Raw genomic sequence first — 15,967 nt, 5'->3', positions numbered from 1 at the left:
CGCAGCGGTAGAAGGTCACAAGCATCTCCTGTCCGATGTGGTCTTTCCTGAGGACTCTCAGGAAGAAGAGCCGCTGTTGTGCCTTCTTGATGATGGCTGCTGTGTTGATCTTCCAGGACAGGTCATCCTGTATGTGCACCCCCAGGAATCGGAGGGTTGAGACTCTCTCCACGCTCCCTCCATCGACGAGCAGAGGCTGGACCTCAGATTTTTTCCTCCTGAAGTCCACGATGATTTCCTGGGTCTTTGACTGGTTCAGCAGCAGGTTGTTAACCTTGCACAGCTTGCCCAGCTGCTCCACCTCATCCCTGTACACCGCCTCGTCCCCCCCCGAGATGCAGCCCACCACGGTGGTGTCGTCTGCAAACTTTACGATGGAGTTGCTGGGGTGGACACATACATACATACATACATACATACATACATACATACATACACACACACCACATCTGCATTTAAACCACATAATCACACATTCACACTTTCTTTTTTTACTTTGGTATTGCTGCTTGATTCATATTTTGGCATTATTATTATTACTAGTTTGCCATCACTCTTATGTACTTCTATGTTCCTGTATGTTGTTGTTGTGTTCTTTATAACACTCGTGGTGATTATTAGGTGGAGGCGCCACATAAGCCTTCTGGGTTGCCTCCTCCTGCTGTTTATTTACTGTGTTCTCTGTCAACTGTGTACCTTCTAAATGCGTGTGAAATAAAATAAACATAAATAAATATAAACATAAAAATGTATCTGGCTACCTGCTGCTATGATAAGAGCTGTAGCTACTACTGATGAAGAAACACAACTAAAACCACTGAGAAGCTTAGTTCATGTTACGTTTTTCATGTTAATTTTCATGTTAATTCTGTATTACAATATAATAAACCAACACTATTGGTATTGGAAATATGCAAGGGGGCGCAAGACAGGGTCATCAACGTAAGTAAGACGCATGTCGCTATTTCACTCTGGCTACTACTGTCAAGCTAATGAAAATCTGCTTGCCTCTTGAAGTGTAAAGTGTTATCCAATTTTCTGGAGACATGCTGCAACTATTTTCAGATTTCAATGTATGACACATTATTTGAACGCGTACAATCTGCACTTTCATAATGTGTACAAAAAATAAAATAATGATAATAATAAAAAACACCTTGCCGTACTTGGGGACTTTTTCACCAGACTCAAGTCACAATGTGGACTGGACTGCACTTATATAGCGCCTTTATCCAAAGCGCTTTACAACGGCCTCTCATTCACCCATTTACACACATTCACACACCAATGGCGGCAAGCTACCTTGCAAGGCGCCGGCCCGCTCACTGGGAGCAATTTGGGGTTCAGTGTCTTGCCCAAGGACACTTCCACATGTGGCCAGCCGGGGCTCGAACCACCGATCTGCCAACCTTGCGATCATTAGACGGCGGCTCTACCTCCTGAGACACAGCCGCCCCATACAATGTGACGCATCTCCGTACTCAAAGTGGGACTCAGCCTGTAACTTAAACGACTCCTAACAGAATATAAAGTATGTCCGTACATCTCAACGGACGACTCCCATAGAGCCCAACGTGCTAGCGTGGCCTTACCTGGTAATGCATTAGGATGTTCATGATGTAGTCGTAGATCTCGTAGGAGCCGCGGCCTTGGGGCTTGTAGGGCAGCAGGACGTACTGGATCCCCAGCAGAGGCACCAGGATGAGGGTGGCCCGCACCGCCTTCATGTACAGGCTGGACTCCGCCTGGTGGGTCACCTTCAGCTTGGTGATCAGCACACGCACAATGTTCAACAGGAAGAACAGGTTCACCTAGAGAGAGAGAGAGAGAGAGAGAGAGAGAGAGAGAGAGAGAGACAGAGAGAGACAGAGAGAGAGAGAGAGAGACAGAGAGAGAGAGACAGAGAGAGAGAGAGACAGAGAGAGAGAGAGAGAGAGAGACAGAGAGAGAGAGAGAGAGAGAGAGAGAGAGAGAGAGAGGAGAGAGAGAGAGAGGGAGGGAGAGAGAGAGAGACAATAACTGTTAGGTGGACGGTTATGTATAGAGCAGTTGCTTACTGGAATAAAATACCAAGAAAGATAACAATGTCAAGGAACAAATTTATGTTAAAAAAAAAGTTCTCTTTGAGATTCTGGTCCATGATGACATGATTGCATAACGCAATTCCTGCATATTTTTCATGTGCACTTTCAAGCTCTGAATCTCCCGTTTTACCACATCCCAAAGGTGTTCTATTGGATTCAGATCTGGTGACTGGGGAAGGCCACTGAAGAACACTGAACTCATTATCATCTTCATGAAACCAGTTTGAGACGAATTTTGCTTTGTGACATGGTGCATTATCATGCTGGAAGTAGCCATTAGAAGATGAGTACATTGTGGCCATGAAGGAATCCACATGGTCAGCAACAATACTCAAATCGGCTGTGGGATTCAAGCAATGATTGATTGGTATTAACGGGCTCAAAGTGTGCCAAGAAAACATTCCCCACACCATTACACCACCTGAATGAATAAGTATACAGGTGTTCCTAATAAAGTGTTCTGTGAGTGTATATTTACACCCAGAATGCATGCTCCAAACCAACCTAGCCATCACAACAAAGCCATGACTCATTCTAGTCTTTTTCTCTACGTTCTCTTCCTCTCACAGTGCGAGTAATGCTCCAGGTTAAACTACAGTTCCTCAACAGGGCATATTTGATGAGATAATAAGGCCAAGGATTGTACCCTTGACAAGCACATTGTAATTGTAAGGCACAGGGGGCTGTTTCGTTTGAAGCCAGACCATTAGTTCTATTATCAGACCCATTCCGAGAATGCCACAGACGCTATGTCCTGCCAAGGGACTCACTTGGGTGGGTCAGAAACATCTGAAAGCAACAGAGGCTGGTCTCAGATGTCTACCACTGAGGACAGAGTGTACATTCCTAAATAATAACAACAACAATAGCAAAATATATACCAATACAAATGCATCACTACTGAACAAGTCAACAACTTGATGAAAATGAGAATAACACTTTATTTTTTACATGACTCCAGATACTTGGATACAATAGCAACACGATTATCAAGCCAAATCCTGCCTAGTATTGTTTATTCCTATTTCCATGCAAGCAATGGTCAGATAATAATAATAATAATAATAACTTAAATGTATATAGCGCCTTTCACGATATACACCTGCGGACTCAATGTCACAATGTCATCTATATTAGTTTTACATACTCTAATTTACAGCCTTCATAATTATTGCCCCTTTCTGCCATTGTCTTTTTAAACAACGTTTGCGTATATAGTGGTTTATTACATTGTTGTTGTTTTTTTATTATATAGTTGTTTGTATCTTTATGTCTTATGCACCAACCACACCAAGTGAATTTCTTGTATCTGCGAATATACTTAATTTTATCAAAATCATTTTGATTCAGATTCAGATTCTTAATTCTTCCTTCTTCTAGCTTTTTGACTGCGAGATTACTTTTTCTTGTGATGTCTGATGGATAGATTATTCACTTACTTAGACACATCTATTTGTTGTAAGTCGCTTTGGATAAAGGCGTCTGCGAAAATGTCACAAATGTAACGATTCGTTGATTTAAGCATCTAAAGACGTCATAGTTGTCTTATTCTGGACAGTGTCAAAAACGAAAGAAAAGAGACAGAAATCCCTGGTAAATACTGCTGTAACAGCACTGTGGAAATACTGTAACACCACTATATTACAATTAAGACATTGTGACGTTAGAATTATAAGGTTCTATCTCCATTTTTGTCAAAATTGAGTTTTTTTTACATAATCTGATCCATTAGGTGTTTATTAATGCCTGTGTGGTGTTATTTTTTAAATGTTGAAATTTTTTGAGTTAGTAATTCATAAAATACAAAGGTTCCATCTCACAAAACATAATGGAATGTAAAAACGTTAACGCTCAATATCTCTGAACTACCCTAAACGGAGATAGAACCTTATCATTCTAAACGGAGATAGAACCTTCTCATTCTAAACGGAGATAGAACCTTCTCATTCTAAACGGAGATAGAACCTTCTCATTCTAAACGGAGATAGAACCTTATCATTCTAAACGGAGATAGAACCTTATCATTCTAAACTCACGACATGGGTCTTGAAGGAAGGCCAGAACAGTCTTACCAGGAGAGCAGCACAGATGGGCCCGTGGATGATGTACAGCAGCGACGTGTTGGAGCTGATCCAGCAGCTGTAGGAGGGGAGGAGGTGATCACATTTACATTTTACACTCAAGTCATTTAGCAGACACTTAAGTCATTTAGCAGACACACTTTTTTTCCAAAAACAACTTATAACAAGTTACATTTTGTCTAAGTGAATCAACTATATAACAGTCATCCTGAGTCTTGGATAAGAAGTACCATCGGCATTCACGGTACTAGAGAAGGAAAGCCCTTATTTTTGTAAAATAATAATTATTATTATTATGAAACTCATTTTAGGAAAGAAATGAAAAAGGCAACTCACTTATCGTTGTAATAGTAGCTACGAGCAAAGGCGTGTATGGACGCTGGGATTAGAGGAAAGCCTGCGGAACAACACAAGTCTGTGATCAGTTACAGATGACGCCACACAATAACTTCAACAAAAATGAACACAGCGACGATGAGCCTAGCTGTAGCTCGTCCAACACCGACAGACATTCAGTAAACTCATTGCCTGTTCCCGGGTTCAACAACACCCAATCTGTCCCATTACTTTTGCTTCTCTGAAACAGGGGGACTATGTATAAAAAGTGTTGTAATTTCTGAATGGTGAAACCAATATGTACACAAATACCATTGAAAGGGGGGAGGGGGGGTGTTCTGTCCTACTTCCTTGGGATACTAACCCTTCCCCCAAGGGGACAATGGCTCTGAGTTATTTGGGATATTTTATTAAAAGTCAAATTTTGGAGCTCTGTGTGGAATTACACTATATGGACAACAGCATGTGGACACAATTATGGTCGGGGGCTGTTTTCATGGTTTGGGCTAGGCCCCTTAGTTCCAGTGAAGGGAGATCTTAATGCTACAGCATCCAATGTGATTCTAGAGAATTGTACGCTTCCAACTTTGTGGGGAAAGTTTGGGGATGGCCCTTTCCAGTTTCAGCATGACAATGCCCCCGTACACAAAGTGAGGTCCATAATGACATGCTGGTTTGCCCAGTTTGGTCTGGGAGAACTTGACTGGCCTGCACACACAGAGCTCTGACCTCAACCCCATCCAACACCTTTGGGATGAATTGGAACGCCGACTGCGAGCCAGTCCTTCTCTGCCATTTTTGGCCATGACTGATATATATATATATATATATATATATATAGCACATATAAGTGCACATATATATCCCCCCCGCCCCAAAAAAAAAGTTATGAAAGGGTTATCAAACTCACCCCATCCTAGAAGATAGTACCACATTAAGTGTTGTTTCTCTGCAAACACCGCGACCACTATGAGAGTGTGCAGGTATATGCCCTCACACAGCATCCAAAAGTAGTTGCAGCCAAACAGGTAGAGATGGATAAACTGGGACACTTTACAGCTCGTCTGGAAAACACACATGCAGCAACCAGATAAGAAATACAGTTTGACTACGTTGGATAAAACATTTTAGCTAAACTTGACTTAAAATGGACTGCACTTATATAGCGCCTTTATCCAAAGCGCTTTACAACGGCCTCTCATTCACCCATTCACACACCAATGGCGGCAAGCTACCATGCAAGGCGCCGGCCGGCCGGCCCGCTCACTGGGAGCAATTTGGGGTTCAGTGTCTTGCCCGAGGACACTTCGACATGTGGCCAGCCGGGGCTCGAACCGCCGATCTGCCAACCTTGCGATTATTAGACGGCGGCTCTACCTCCTGAGACACAGCCACAAAACTACCACCATTGTCAAGCGAACTTGATAAACAAATCATTAAGCATTAATACCACAACAGGTGATTTAACCGTGACATTAATTATCGTCCTTTATATCATGGTTTGTTTTGAACACTTCTTTGTCAGTCACTATGCTATCAGGCATTGTAAAAAAAGTGCTTATAACAAGTGTAATAATTCATTATAACATCATAATAACACAATATACTTGTTGGCTTTCAGTTAAATGTTACCTATTTATTTTTTTACTGGCGAACCTAAAATACATTGAAACAAAGACACCTCCGAGTGGGACAGTGATTTAAACCACTTACTGGGTTTCTCTGGACTAACTCGTGGTTATTTGCCACAGCTGTGAGCCAAATGATGGTGATGACGGAGTTCAGCACAAAAGAAAAGAAGAGGTTTTTGTGGAGGGTGATCCTTTGACAGCTTAAACTCCTAGAAGGAAAAGGAGAGGATGTACTCATTGAAATGTTAAAAACAGAAACGCGTGGGGAAAAAACACAACGAGGAACAAAGCCTTTGAGTGTCCAATTAGCTCTAATGGACGGTTTCTACTTACTTGAAATGAAAGAATATTCCCAGAGAAATTAACAGGGATGTCAGTGACAATCCATGACCAATGAGGGCCAAGTAGAACAAATTCATTGCAGTCTGTAAAACAATAGACACATTAAGCCTCGTATTGTCCTAGTAAGATATGAATTAATAAAGTAACACTTTTTCAATGATGAAATAGTGTTGTATTATGTTAACATAGATCTAGATCTGCATCTATAATGTATGCACTATTTCAGTTTGAAGATAGTGACGTACCATGATGCCTTCCTTGGTGCGCTGGTTGCATCGGGTGTAGTTGGTCCACGTCCGGTTGCTCTCTGGGTGGAGATACCAACTGCCAGAGTCACTGCAGGTCTTCGTCACCATCTCTGTACGGAGCAAAAGCAATGTGAATAAGTAACAACTCTAAACAGGGGCGGCTGTGGCTCTGGAGGTAGAGCCGCCGTCTAATGATCGCAAGGTTGGCAAGTCGGCATATTGGCGGTTCGCCTTGCATGGTAGTTTGGCCGCCATTGGTGTGTGAATGTGTGTGTGAATGGGTGTGTGAATGGGTGAATAAGAGGCCGTTGTAAAGCGCTTTGGATAAAAGCGCTATATAAGTCAGTCCATTTATCATTTAAACACGTGCTTCAAGATATAAAATCTGATGCCAATCTTTCTTCAAACCATCTCCAAACTCTGAAATCTGTGGCCCAGGGCCAAAGTACTTTCCCAGCGTCACACAGTGTGTGTTTGAAGTCCTGGTGTTTGTCTAGGTGTTCTCTGCCACACCTTTGTCTTGCCCTGATGGTTTTCTTTCACAGCAAGGGCTTCCTCCTTGCACACCTCCCATGAAAATCAAACTTTGCTGTTTGTTTCTGATGGTAGATGCATGTACTCTCTAAGGCCGCCCCCTAGGCTCTGGAATAGTCTCCCCCTCCACATCAGATCCGCCCAGAGAGCATTGAAGCTTTTAAAAAAACTAGTCAAAACACATCTCTTCTTCCTGACCTTTGTCCTAAAGACGACATCTGGACGTCCTAGAAAGACGTCATCTGAACCCCACATTCCGGCTTCCCTGAGGACGTCTTTTTGGACTCTTTGTTTACTGGGAGGCTCTGTGAAGAGCTGTCTACCAATAGGGTCTCACCTGAAGGATCAAAGTCCAGGAAGTAGTCGGGACAGTGCTGCTCAGAGGTGTAGCCCGCCTTGGTGTCGTCCCAACACAGCCATCCGTCCCAGGTCCGGTTACACACAGGCTCTGAGGCAGAAACACCAGAGGATGAAATCCATTCAGCTGAAACAGGAGCGCTGAAACACTTTATGACTACCATGAATAAACCATGATGGATTCTAGACTTGGGGGGGGGGGGGGGGGGTCATGCATTCTTTAGATGACAGTTGGGCAGCAATCATTCAGACACCACAAAAACAACTTGTGATCAAAACCCCAAAACAGTGTTTCTAGGTGATTTACCGTGTCTGTTGTCGCTGTTATCGTTCATGATCTTCTGGTAGCACTCAAACTGAGCCGTCACTATCTTGTTCCTGGTGAGGCCGATGTCGTGGTACACATTCTGGGGACTTTGCTGTTGAGTGTCGTTTACCCCCGGGCTAGCTGCTACAAAGATCTGCAGGTCAAAGGACATAGAGAATGCAACATCACATCATTAGAGACATGAGTGCAGTAAAGGAAAACATGCTGTATCAAACTGGACCCACATCCTGTAGACAAACATGTGTACATCTCCAAACTAAAGTCAATAAAAGCACACCAAAATGTAAAATATGACAGATGTCTTCATGGAAAATGAGTGCACACATTCATGGTTATACATACATTTAACATTCATCTCAAGAAAAAAGAAAAAAGTGAATCTGAGCAACCAACAATTAAAAATGCAAAAATAATTCTTAAATTCACCATCCTCCATTTTGGTTGTAATGCCCTAGCTACACACGTAACCCAGTTCTGTCATTCTAAATGTGAACTTCTTACTGACTGGACGGTCACAGTACGTTAGGGTAAAGGCAGGGAATCTAAACATGGAGTGACTCCCATCAAATCCATGTGAGCTTCATGGAAGATGTTACTGCTGTACAAGGAAAATCTATTACCACCGCCCAGTTCTTTCAGAGAATTGTCAAAAAGCATATTTAGGTTACGGTACGTGAACCCTAGTCATATCTCCCTATGGGACAAGCCCTATTGCTGGTTAGGATAAGCTAATATAAAGCTATTTAGCGGTATTTCTGTGTAGGAAGCAGGCTAATTTACAAGCGGCCAACTAGTGGTCGTTGTGTGTAAATAGCAGCTACGCATTGTAAACAAGGGGGTCATTTGGCCCCCGAGGCGGCTCTTTTAGTAGGTAAAAAGGCACGGCTGTTGTAGTGTTTAACCATAATGCTATGCAATTGAGCGTGATGACTACTCTTCTGAAGTGATTTTATTTTATTGGGGGGGGGGGGGGGGGAATTAGGTCGTTTAATACACTGGTTGACTTGCCATGACATCATTGTATCCATATAATACTCTTCCATCAATCAGGATTAAGTCAATGATCTAACATTTCATGATATTAATAATGCATGTTGCTTAACCCTAAAATAAGAAGACTTATCTGTGACTGAAGAAGAAGTGTCTCGAAGGGATCCAGGGGAGGAGGCTATCTCTCTACTCCAGGTTATAACATAAGTCTATATCTGTACTCCAGGTTATAACATAAGACTATATCTCTCTACTCCAGGTTATAACATAAGACTATATCTGTACTCCAGGTTATAACATAAGACTATATCTGTACTCCAGGTTATAACATAAGTCTATATCTGTACTCCAGGTTATAACATAAGTCTATATCTGTACTCCAGGTTATAACATAAGTCTATATCTGTACTCCAGGTTATAACATAAGTCTATATCTGTACTCCAGGTTATAACATAAGACTATATCTCTCTACTCCAGGTTATAACATAAGTCTATATCTGTACTCCAGGTTATAACATAAGTCTATATCTGTACTCCAGGTTATAACATAAGACTATATCTGTACTCCAGGTTATAACATAAGACTATATCTGTACTCCAGGTTATAACATAAGTCTATATCTGTCTACTCCAGGTTATAACATAAATTATCTTATATCACACAGACTTCCCTTGTAGATTAGTCATGGAAAATGAGAACTGTGCCAGTTTTCCATTTGTATTTTCCTTACTTAACATGGTAAATCCTGCAGTGTGACTGTCGCACATTGTGATGACGATGCTGAAACGATATATCGTGCAGCCCTAGGAACTATGCATGAAAAGTGTTTTTATAAGTGTAAAAAGTACTTTTAAGTGGTGAAACCAATCTGAAGAATTAAAAATGTAATTAAAGCTGAGAATCTCTACTTCAACCTCATAGTAATTGTCTGATTTCAAATCCAAACTGTTGGAGTGTCGAGCTAAAAGAAGACAAACTGATTCCTCTTTCCAATACTTATGGAGGGCACTGTATACACACTTATACTGAAGTTCACATCATTTCTACTTTCTCCAACCTGACATTAATTTTGTGAATTACAGGGGTTTGTTTTTCATTTTCATCCAATGTAAATCTTGTGTGTGTGTGTGTGTGTGTGTGTGTGTGTGTGTGTGTGTGTGTCTGTGTCTGTGTCTGTGTCTGTGTCTGTGTGTGTGTGTGTGTGCCTCTGTGTGTCTGTGTGTCTGTGTGTCTGTGTGTGTCTCTGTCTGTGTGTCTGTGTCTCTGTGTGTCTCTGTGTGTGTGTGTGCGTGCGTGCGTGCGTGCGTGTGTAAACGTTACCTCAGAGGGAGTGCACAGCAGGAGGAAGGGCACCATCCAACAGAACCCGTAACCATCCATCTTTTTCTTCGGTATGCCTGAGGATCCACTCTTGACTCTGTTATCGATCTGTCAAGTAGAGAGATCAATAAAACACTGTTCACAGTCTCAACTATTCATTAGCACAATCGACGGCGACTCATTCCCTCTAATACCATGATTGTTTCACCCAGCTGCTCTCCGCTCGCTCTCTAAATCCAATGAGCTTGAACGTGCCCAGGGGAAGCCGGACGACTCGTCCCTGCTCCTGAGACTGAGACGACTTTGGAACATGGCACCCTGCGCAGCAGTGGGCTGTTGTTTGCCATCACATCACCATGCATGAGCTAATGGTAGAAATGGGCCAGGGTAGATAGCCAGGTCAACAGTGTCTCACAGGACGCAGAGAGAGAGACAACAATGACCGTGGGACTCGATTTGTTTCCGTATGCCAAACAAAAACCCTCGAGAGCAAAGTTAAACAAACTCTATGTGCGGAACGACTACTTCTAACAATTCCAACTGAGGAATTGTTTATGTTACTGTATATACATATAGGAGGCTATCTCTCTGTACTCCAGGTTATAACAGATTATATATATATATATTATATATACATTTTAAATTTAAATTTTGCCATTTAGCAGACGCTTTTATCCAAAGCGACTTACAATTACGAATTACAGGGACATTCCCCCTGGAGTAACTGAGGGCTAAGTGCCTTACCCAAGGGCACACTGGTAGTGGTGTGGCTTCAGGCGGGATTTGAACTCACAACCTTCCGATCACAAGTCCAACTCACTATCCACTAGACCACCACTACCCCATATATAATATATAATGTATATATATATAATATATGTGTGGAAAAAACGAGGACAGCCCTATGAAATTAGGACACCCCTATGAAATATCTTAAGAAATATGGGTTTTTAAGAGAGTAAATATTTGATCTTCTTTCAAACAATGTCTATAGATAAAGGTGATTCATAATTGAATAAAAAAACAATGAAACTAGAGATCTCTCTGTATCTCTGTGGCTTTTGAAACAAACTCTTCATTTAATGTGCAGACACACACACACACAGAGACACCAAATCTGCTCCTAGTTCGCCTCCGAGATTAAAACCTCTAATTAAAACCTTCTTCGTTGGCTGCGACAGCGACCTGTCTCCAGACACCACACCATGTGTCACTGTGCTCGTTACTGATCAACACAAATCCCTTGCTGTCTTTTTCTGTCAAAGTGTGGAACATGGACCGTATGTCATCCTTCTCAATGGCAGTAGCGCTAGTATATATCTGTGTGATTGGCTGGCTTCGCTTTCTCTACTGTACTTAACCAATAGGAAGTCTCCAATTGGAGCATGAAATGAGGATGTTGACGCTGTGCTTGGTGAGGATGATGTTGATGCAGTGGTTTGTCACTACTGTTTCCCAGTTTTCCCTTTGGAACCCCTTTTAGAGTTCAATACTCTTACCATGTACCCAGTAAACAAAGAGTCCAAAAGATGTCCTCAGGGAAGCCGGAATGTGGGTTCAGATGGGTTCAGTGTGGGTTCAGTGTGGGTTCAGTGTGGGTTCAGTGGGTTCCTAGAAAGACGTCATCTGGACGTCCTAGAAAGACGTCACCTGGACGTCCTAGAAAGACGTCATCTGAACCCACATTCCTGGCTTCCCTGAGGACGTCTTTTGGAATCTTTGTTTACTGGGTAGAACCCTCTGTCTACATGGAACCTAAAAGGGTTCCTTTAAGGGTTCTCCCACAGGGACAGTCGAAGAACCCGTTTAGGTTCTGACTTTACAAATAGTGGGCAGGTTAAGGGAGTTTCAATTTAAACAAAGGCACTTGCCGTCTTGCTGGCCTAGACACAATAACGTATGTATGCTCAAAGTGTCCTAGTTAAGAGGCCTCTCCAGCCCTTGCGGATTCCATTTCAATTAAAAAAATCTTTTAAATGCCCATTCCTTTGACCTAAAGGAAAGGGTCATTTCTCCTTCAAGTTGGTTGTTTACTTTAATTAAACAGGCGCAGGCACTTGACGAAAACTGTATAGGAGGATTAGGATAGTGTGTACAATTATATCTGAGAGGAAGAATTGCAGCAAGTCTATTAGCTACGGCTGAATCTCCAACTGTCGTTTAAGAGCACTGTAGACATGCCTCACAGGCCACCGTAGCGGGTCAACATTCTGGCTGAGCGGTCCAGTGGCGAGGAGACTGTTAACGCAGGAGGGACTGGCTGCCTGCCTCCCCAGTCTGCTTGGAATTAAAACACCGTTACACTGGGGGAAACGTTGGCACTGGGATTGTAAAACATTATGGTAATGTGAAAATTGGAAACAGGCAGGAAGAGATCAGCTGCACTGTCACACGGTCCTCTACGCCAAGTCGCCCAGCTGTTCTTGCAAGGCCTGCATGGTTCGAACTATTTACAAACTGAAACTGAGAAATGTGTCTGTCCGATGACAGAATAAAACATCGATTATTAGTGAATATGTCACAATGCTATTGGATATGATACAGATAAGGCTAATATATTGTAGTGTTGTACTGCATTGTTTTTTTTATTGCTCAGTTGTATCTTGCCTGGAGGATTGGTTGGGGGGGGTAGTTAACCAGCTATTGTTCCCACCCATTACCTGCCTGTGAAAAGTGTGAATGTGAAGTGACAAGAAAGAAGAAAGAAAGACTTGGGGATTATCTATGCTTTGTGATTTCAGATGTACCAACATTGAATTAGGTTCTTAAACCTTTTTCCGATTTCAATGTGTGACACATCATTTGAAAGCTTACAATCTGTTCTTTCAGAATATGTAAAGTAACACTGAAAAATAGACTTTGGCTACTGGTTGCACTTATCACCAGCAGCTGTCACATGTGCTCAGTATACCGTAAGTGTTTTGTTACCATAAGTTCCCATAAATTATTATTATTAAAAATGTTTTATTAAAATGACTGAATTGACCACATTTAAATTGATTTCACCCTAACCCGGGTGTCCTAATCCAATCCGAGTCCATCTGAATAATGAACAACTACAGGAAGTCTTATCAAGGTGTTATCATAGCTCATGATTTTGGGAAATACCTTCTTTTTCCATGTCTGGGGCGTTGTCAACTCATCCAGACACTTTCTTCTTTCATATTTGCATTCTTGAGCAACTTTGCTGCATACCAGAGCTCTGAACTCTGCTCTGAAGCTGTATGTATCTGTTCCCATTGGTTTCAGTGATCATGATTTAGTGGGCATATCTAGGAATACTAGTCCCAAAGCCTGGACCAAAACATTTACATAAAATATCATTAAAAGGGTTTTCTGTCCTGATTCATATGTGGATGATGTTAGGAATATCTCCTGGTCTGATGTCAACAAACAAACTGTAGTAGTAGTAGTAGTAGTAGTAGTAGTAGTAGTAGTAGTAGTAGTAGTAGTAGTAGTAGTAGTAGTAGTAGTAGTAGTAGTAGTAGTAGTAGTAGTAGTAGCAGTAGTAGTAGTAGTAGCAGTAGCAGTAGCAGTAGCAGTAGCAGTAGTAGTAGTAGTAGTAGTAGTAGTAGTAGTAGTAGTAGTAGTAGTAGTAGCAGTAGTAGTAGCAGTAGTAGTAGTAGTAGTAGTAGTATTATCACAGTTAGATTACTGCCCGTGGTCTGGTCAGGCACTACTAACACATCTACAACGGGTTCAGAAAAGAGCAGCTTGACTTGGCCTGCAAGGCACAATGAGAGCAAACATAAACATCATGCATGAACGACTCTTCTGGCTCAATGTTGATGAGAGACTAAAAACATCACTTCTTCCATTTGTAAAAAAATATATTAACGTTCTGAAAACTCCTGTCTGTTGGTATAGGCAGCTCACACTCAGCTCTGATGCACACACACACACACCCCACCAGACATGCCACCAGTGGTAACTACACACACACACACACACACACACACACACACACCACCAGACATGCCACCAGTGGTAACTACACACACACACACACACACACACACACACCCCACCAGACATGCCACCAGTGGTAACTACACACACACACACACACACACACACACACACACACACACACCCCACCAGACATGCCACCAGTGGTAACTACACACACACACACACACACACACACACACACACACACGTCCCACCACACATGCCACCAGTGGTAACTACACACACACACACACACACACACACACACACACACACACACCCCACCACACATGCCATCAGTGGTAACTACACAATTCCAAAAACTAAAACAAATTCAAAACAACGTGCAGAGATGTATAGAGCTATGGTTGAATGGAATGCCCTATCAGGTCATATCTCTAAAACCCAGAATGAAATCAGTTTAAAAAAACTAAGTGAAACAACATATCATACACTCTTGATACGTGTAGTTACCACTGGTACTCCTAGCTGAGCATTTTGAGTCTATTTTTGTTATGTATTGTTGTGTGTAGAATCTGTGGATGGTTCTTTTTTTGTTATGTGTTTTGTGATGCTCACCAAAAACTGAGGCTGTGAGCGTTGACAACTTTTATTTTCTTCTTATAATTTTTTTGTCATTTGCTGTTATGTATGTTGATGTTGTTCTCCTTTGTTCTATGTTCTGTGATGTAATGTTGATGTCTTTCTCCTTTGTTCTATGTTTTTATGATGACTTCTTGTATATGTTCTGTGTGGACCCCAGCAAGAGCTGCACAAGAGCTTTGCCTCAGCTAATGGGGATCCTAATACATCTAATCAAACTCCTGGACATACCGTGACGTTAGAATTATAAGGTTAGTTTTTTACATAATCTGATCCATTAGGTGTTTATTAATGCCTGTGTGGTGCTATTTTTTTAAATGTTGCAATTTTTTGGTTAGTAATTCATAAAATACAAAGGTTCCATCTCACAGAACATAATGGAATGTAAAAACTTTGACGCTCAATGGGCCGGTTTCAGAGACAAGGCTTAAGCCTAGTCCTGGACTAAATCACACTTTCAATGTAAAATCTCCATTGAAGATGTTTTTTAGTCTAGGATTAGGCTTAAGCCTTGTCTGTGAAACCGGCCCTAAATCTCTGAACTACCCTGAACGGAGATAGAACCTTATCATTCTAAACTCACGATACTCTGATCTGCAGCAACATTGTTCAAGAATCCCATATGGACAAAACAAAAGTGTCTAGATGAATCGACAACAGCCAGGCAAGTCAAAAAATCATGTCAACTTCCAAAATGAAGAAGTATTCCTTTAAAACAACAGCAGGATGATGTTCCAGCGTCAGACATGCTGGCATGGTTAGAGGAGGGGGCTTTGTTTGTCAGAGGTTCAGAATTATAGAATTTGGTCCATCAAAAAGCCAAATCCCACATGGGGAAGTGTAAAATGCTTGAGGAGACGACCCGACCCCACCCGACCCGCCTCAGACCTACACAACAACACTGCTATGAATCATGTTACCATGGACGACAACTCATATTTATGGGGGATATGACCACAATGTCTGTGGCCACATGCTAGAAGACACATGGTGGAACACCTAATGCATCGTTTACCTTCCAAGTCACCTAACTAGTAACTACTGACCTAATACTGTATATCAATATTGACAGAGGGAAGACAACAAAAGACTATTCTACTGCTATTCTAAAGAGAATTCTACCTGTATTCTAAAGAGAATTCTACCGCTATTCTAAAGAG

General features: G+C 41.8%; 1 protein-coding gene across 1 annotated transcript in view; it reads right to left on the bottom strand.

Moving 5' to 3' along the window:
* Positions 1 to 15,967, bottom strand: part of calcrla (calcitonin receptor-like a) — a gene marked incomplete at its 3' end in the record, with an annotated part of 31,632 nt that overhangs the window by 2,869 nt on the left and 12,796 nt on the right. Inside the window, exons 2-11 of the mRNA XM_080526816.1 lie at positions 10,254 to 10,361; positions 7,921 to 8,074; positions 7,594 to 7,704; positions 6,720 to 6,832; positions 6,466 to 6,557; positions 6,215 to 6,341; positions 5,412 to 5,565; positions 4,502 to 4,562; positions 4,157 to 4,223; positions 1,593 to 1,811 (exon numbers count right to left, since the gene is read on the bottom strand). Coding sequence (XP_080382942.1) covers positions 1,593 to 1,811; positions 4,157 to 4,223; positions 4,502 to 4,562; positions 5,412 to 5,565; positions 6,215 to 6,341; positions 6,466 to 6,557; positions 6,720 to 6,832; positions 7,594 to 7,704; positions 7,921 to 8,074; positions 10,254 to 10,313 — 1,158 coding nt within the window. The 5' untranslated portion in view covers positions 10,314 to 10,361. The remainder of the gene's footprint in view (positions 1 to 1,592; positions 1,812 to 4,156; positions 4,224 to 4,501; positions 4,563 to 5,411; positions 5,566 to 6,214; positions 6,342 to 6,465; positions 6,558 to 6,719; positions 6,833 to 7,593; positions 7,705 to 7,920; positions 8,075 to 10,253; positions 10,362 to 15,967) is intronic.

This window comes from Nansenia antarctica (assembly GCF_963989245.1).
Source record: "Nansenia antarctica genome assembly, chromosome: 3".
NCBI lineage: Eukaryota > Metazoa > Chordata > Actinopteri > Argentiniformes > Microstomatidae > Nansenia > Nansenia antarctica.
The sequence above is the reverse complement of the archived record's forward strand: the minus strand, read 5'-3'. Positions and strand labels throughout refer to the sequence as shown.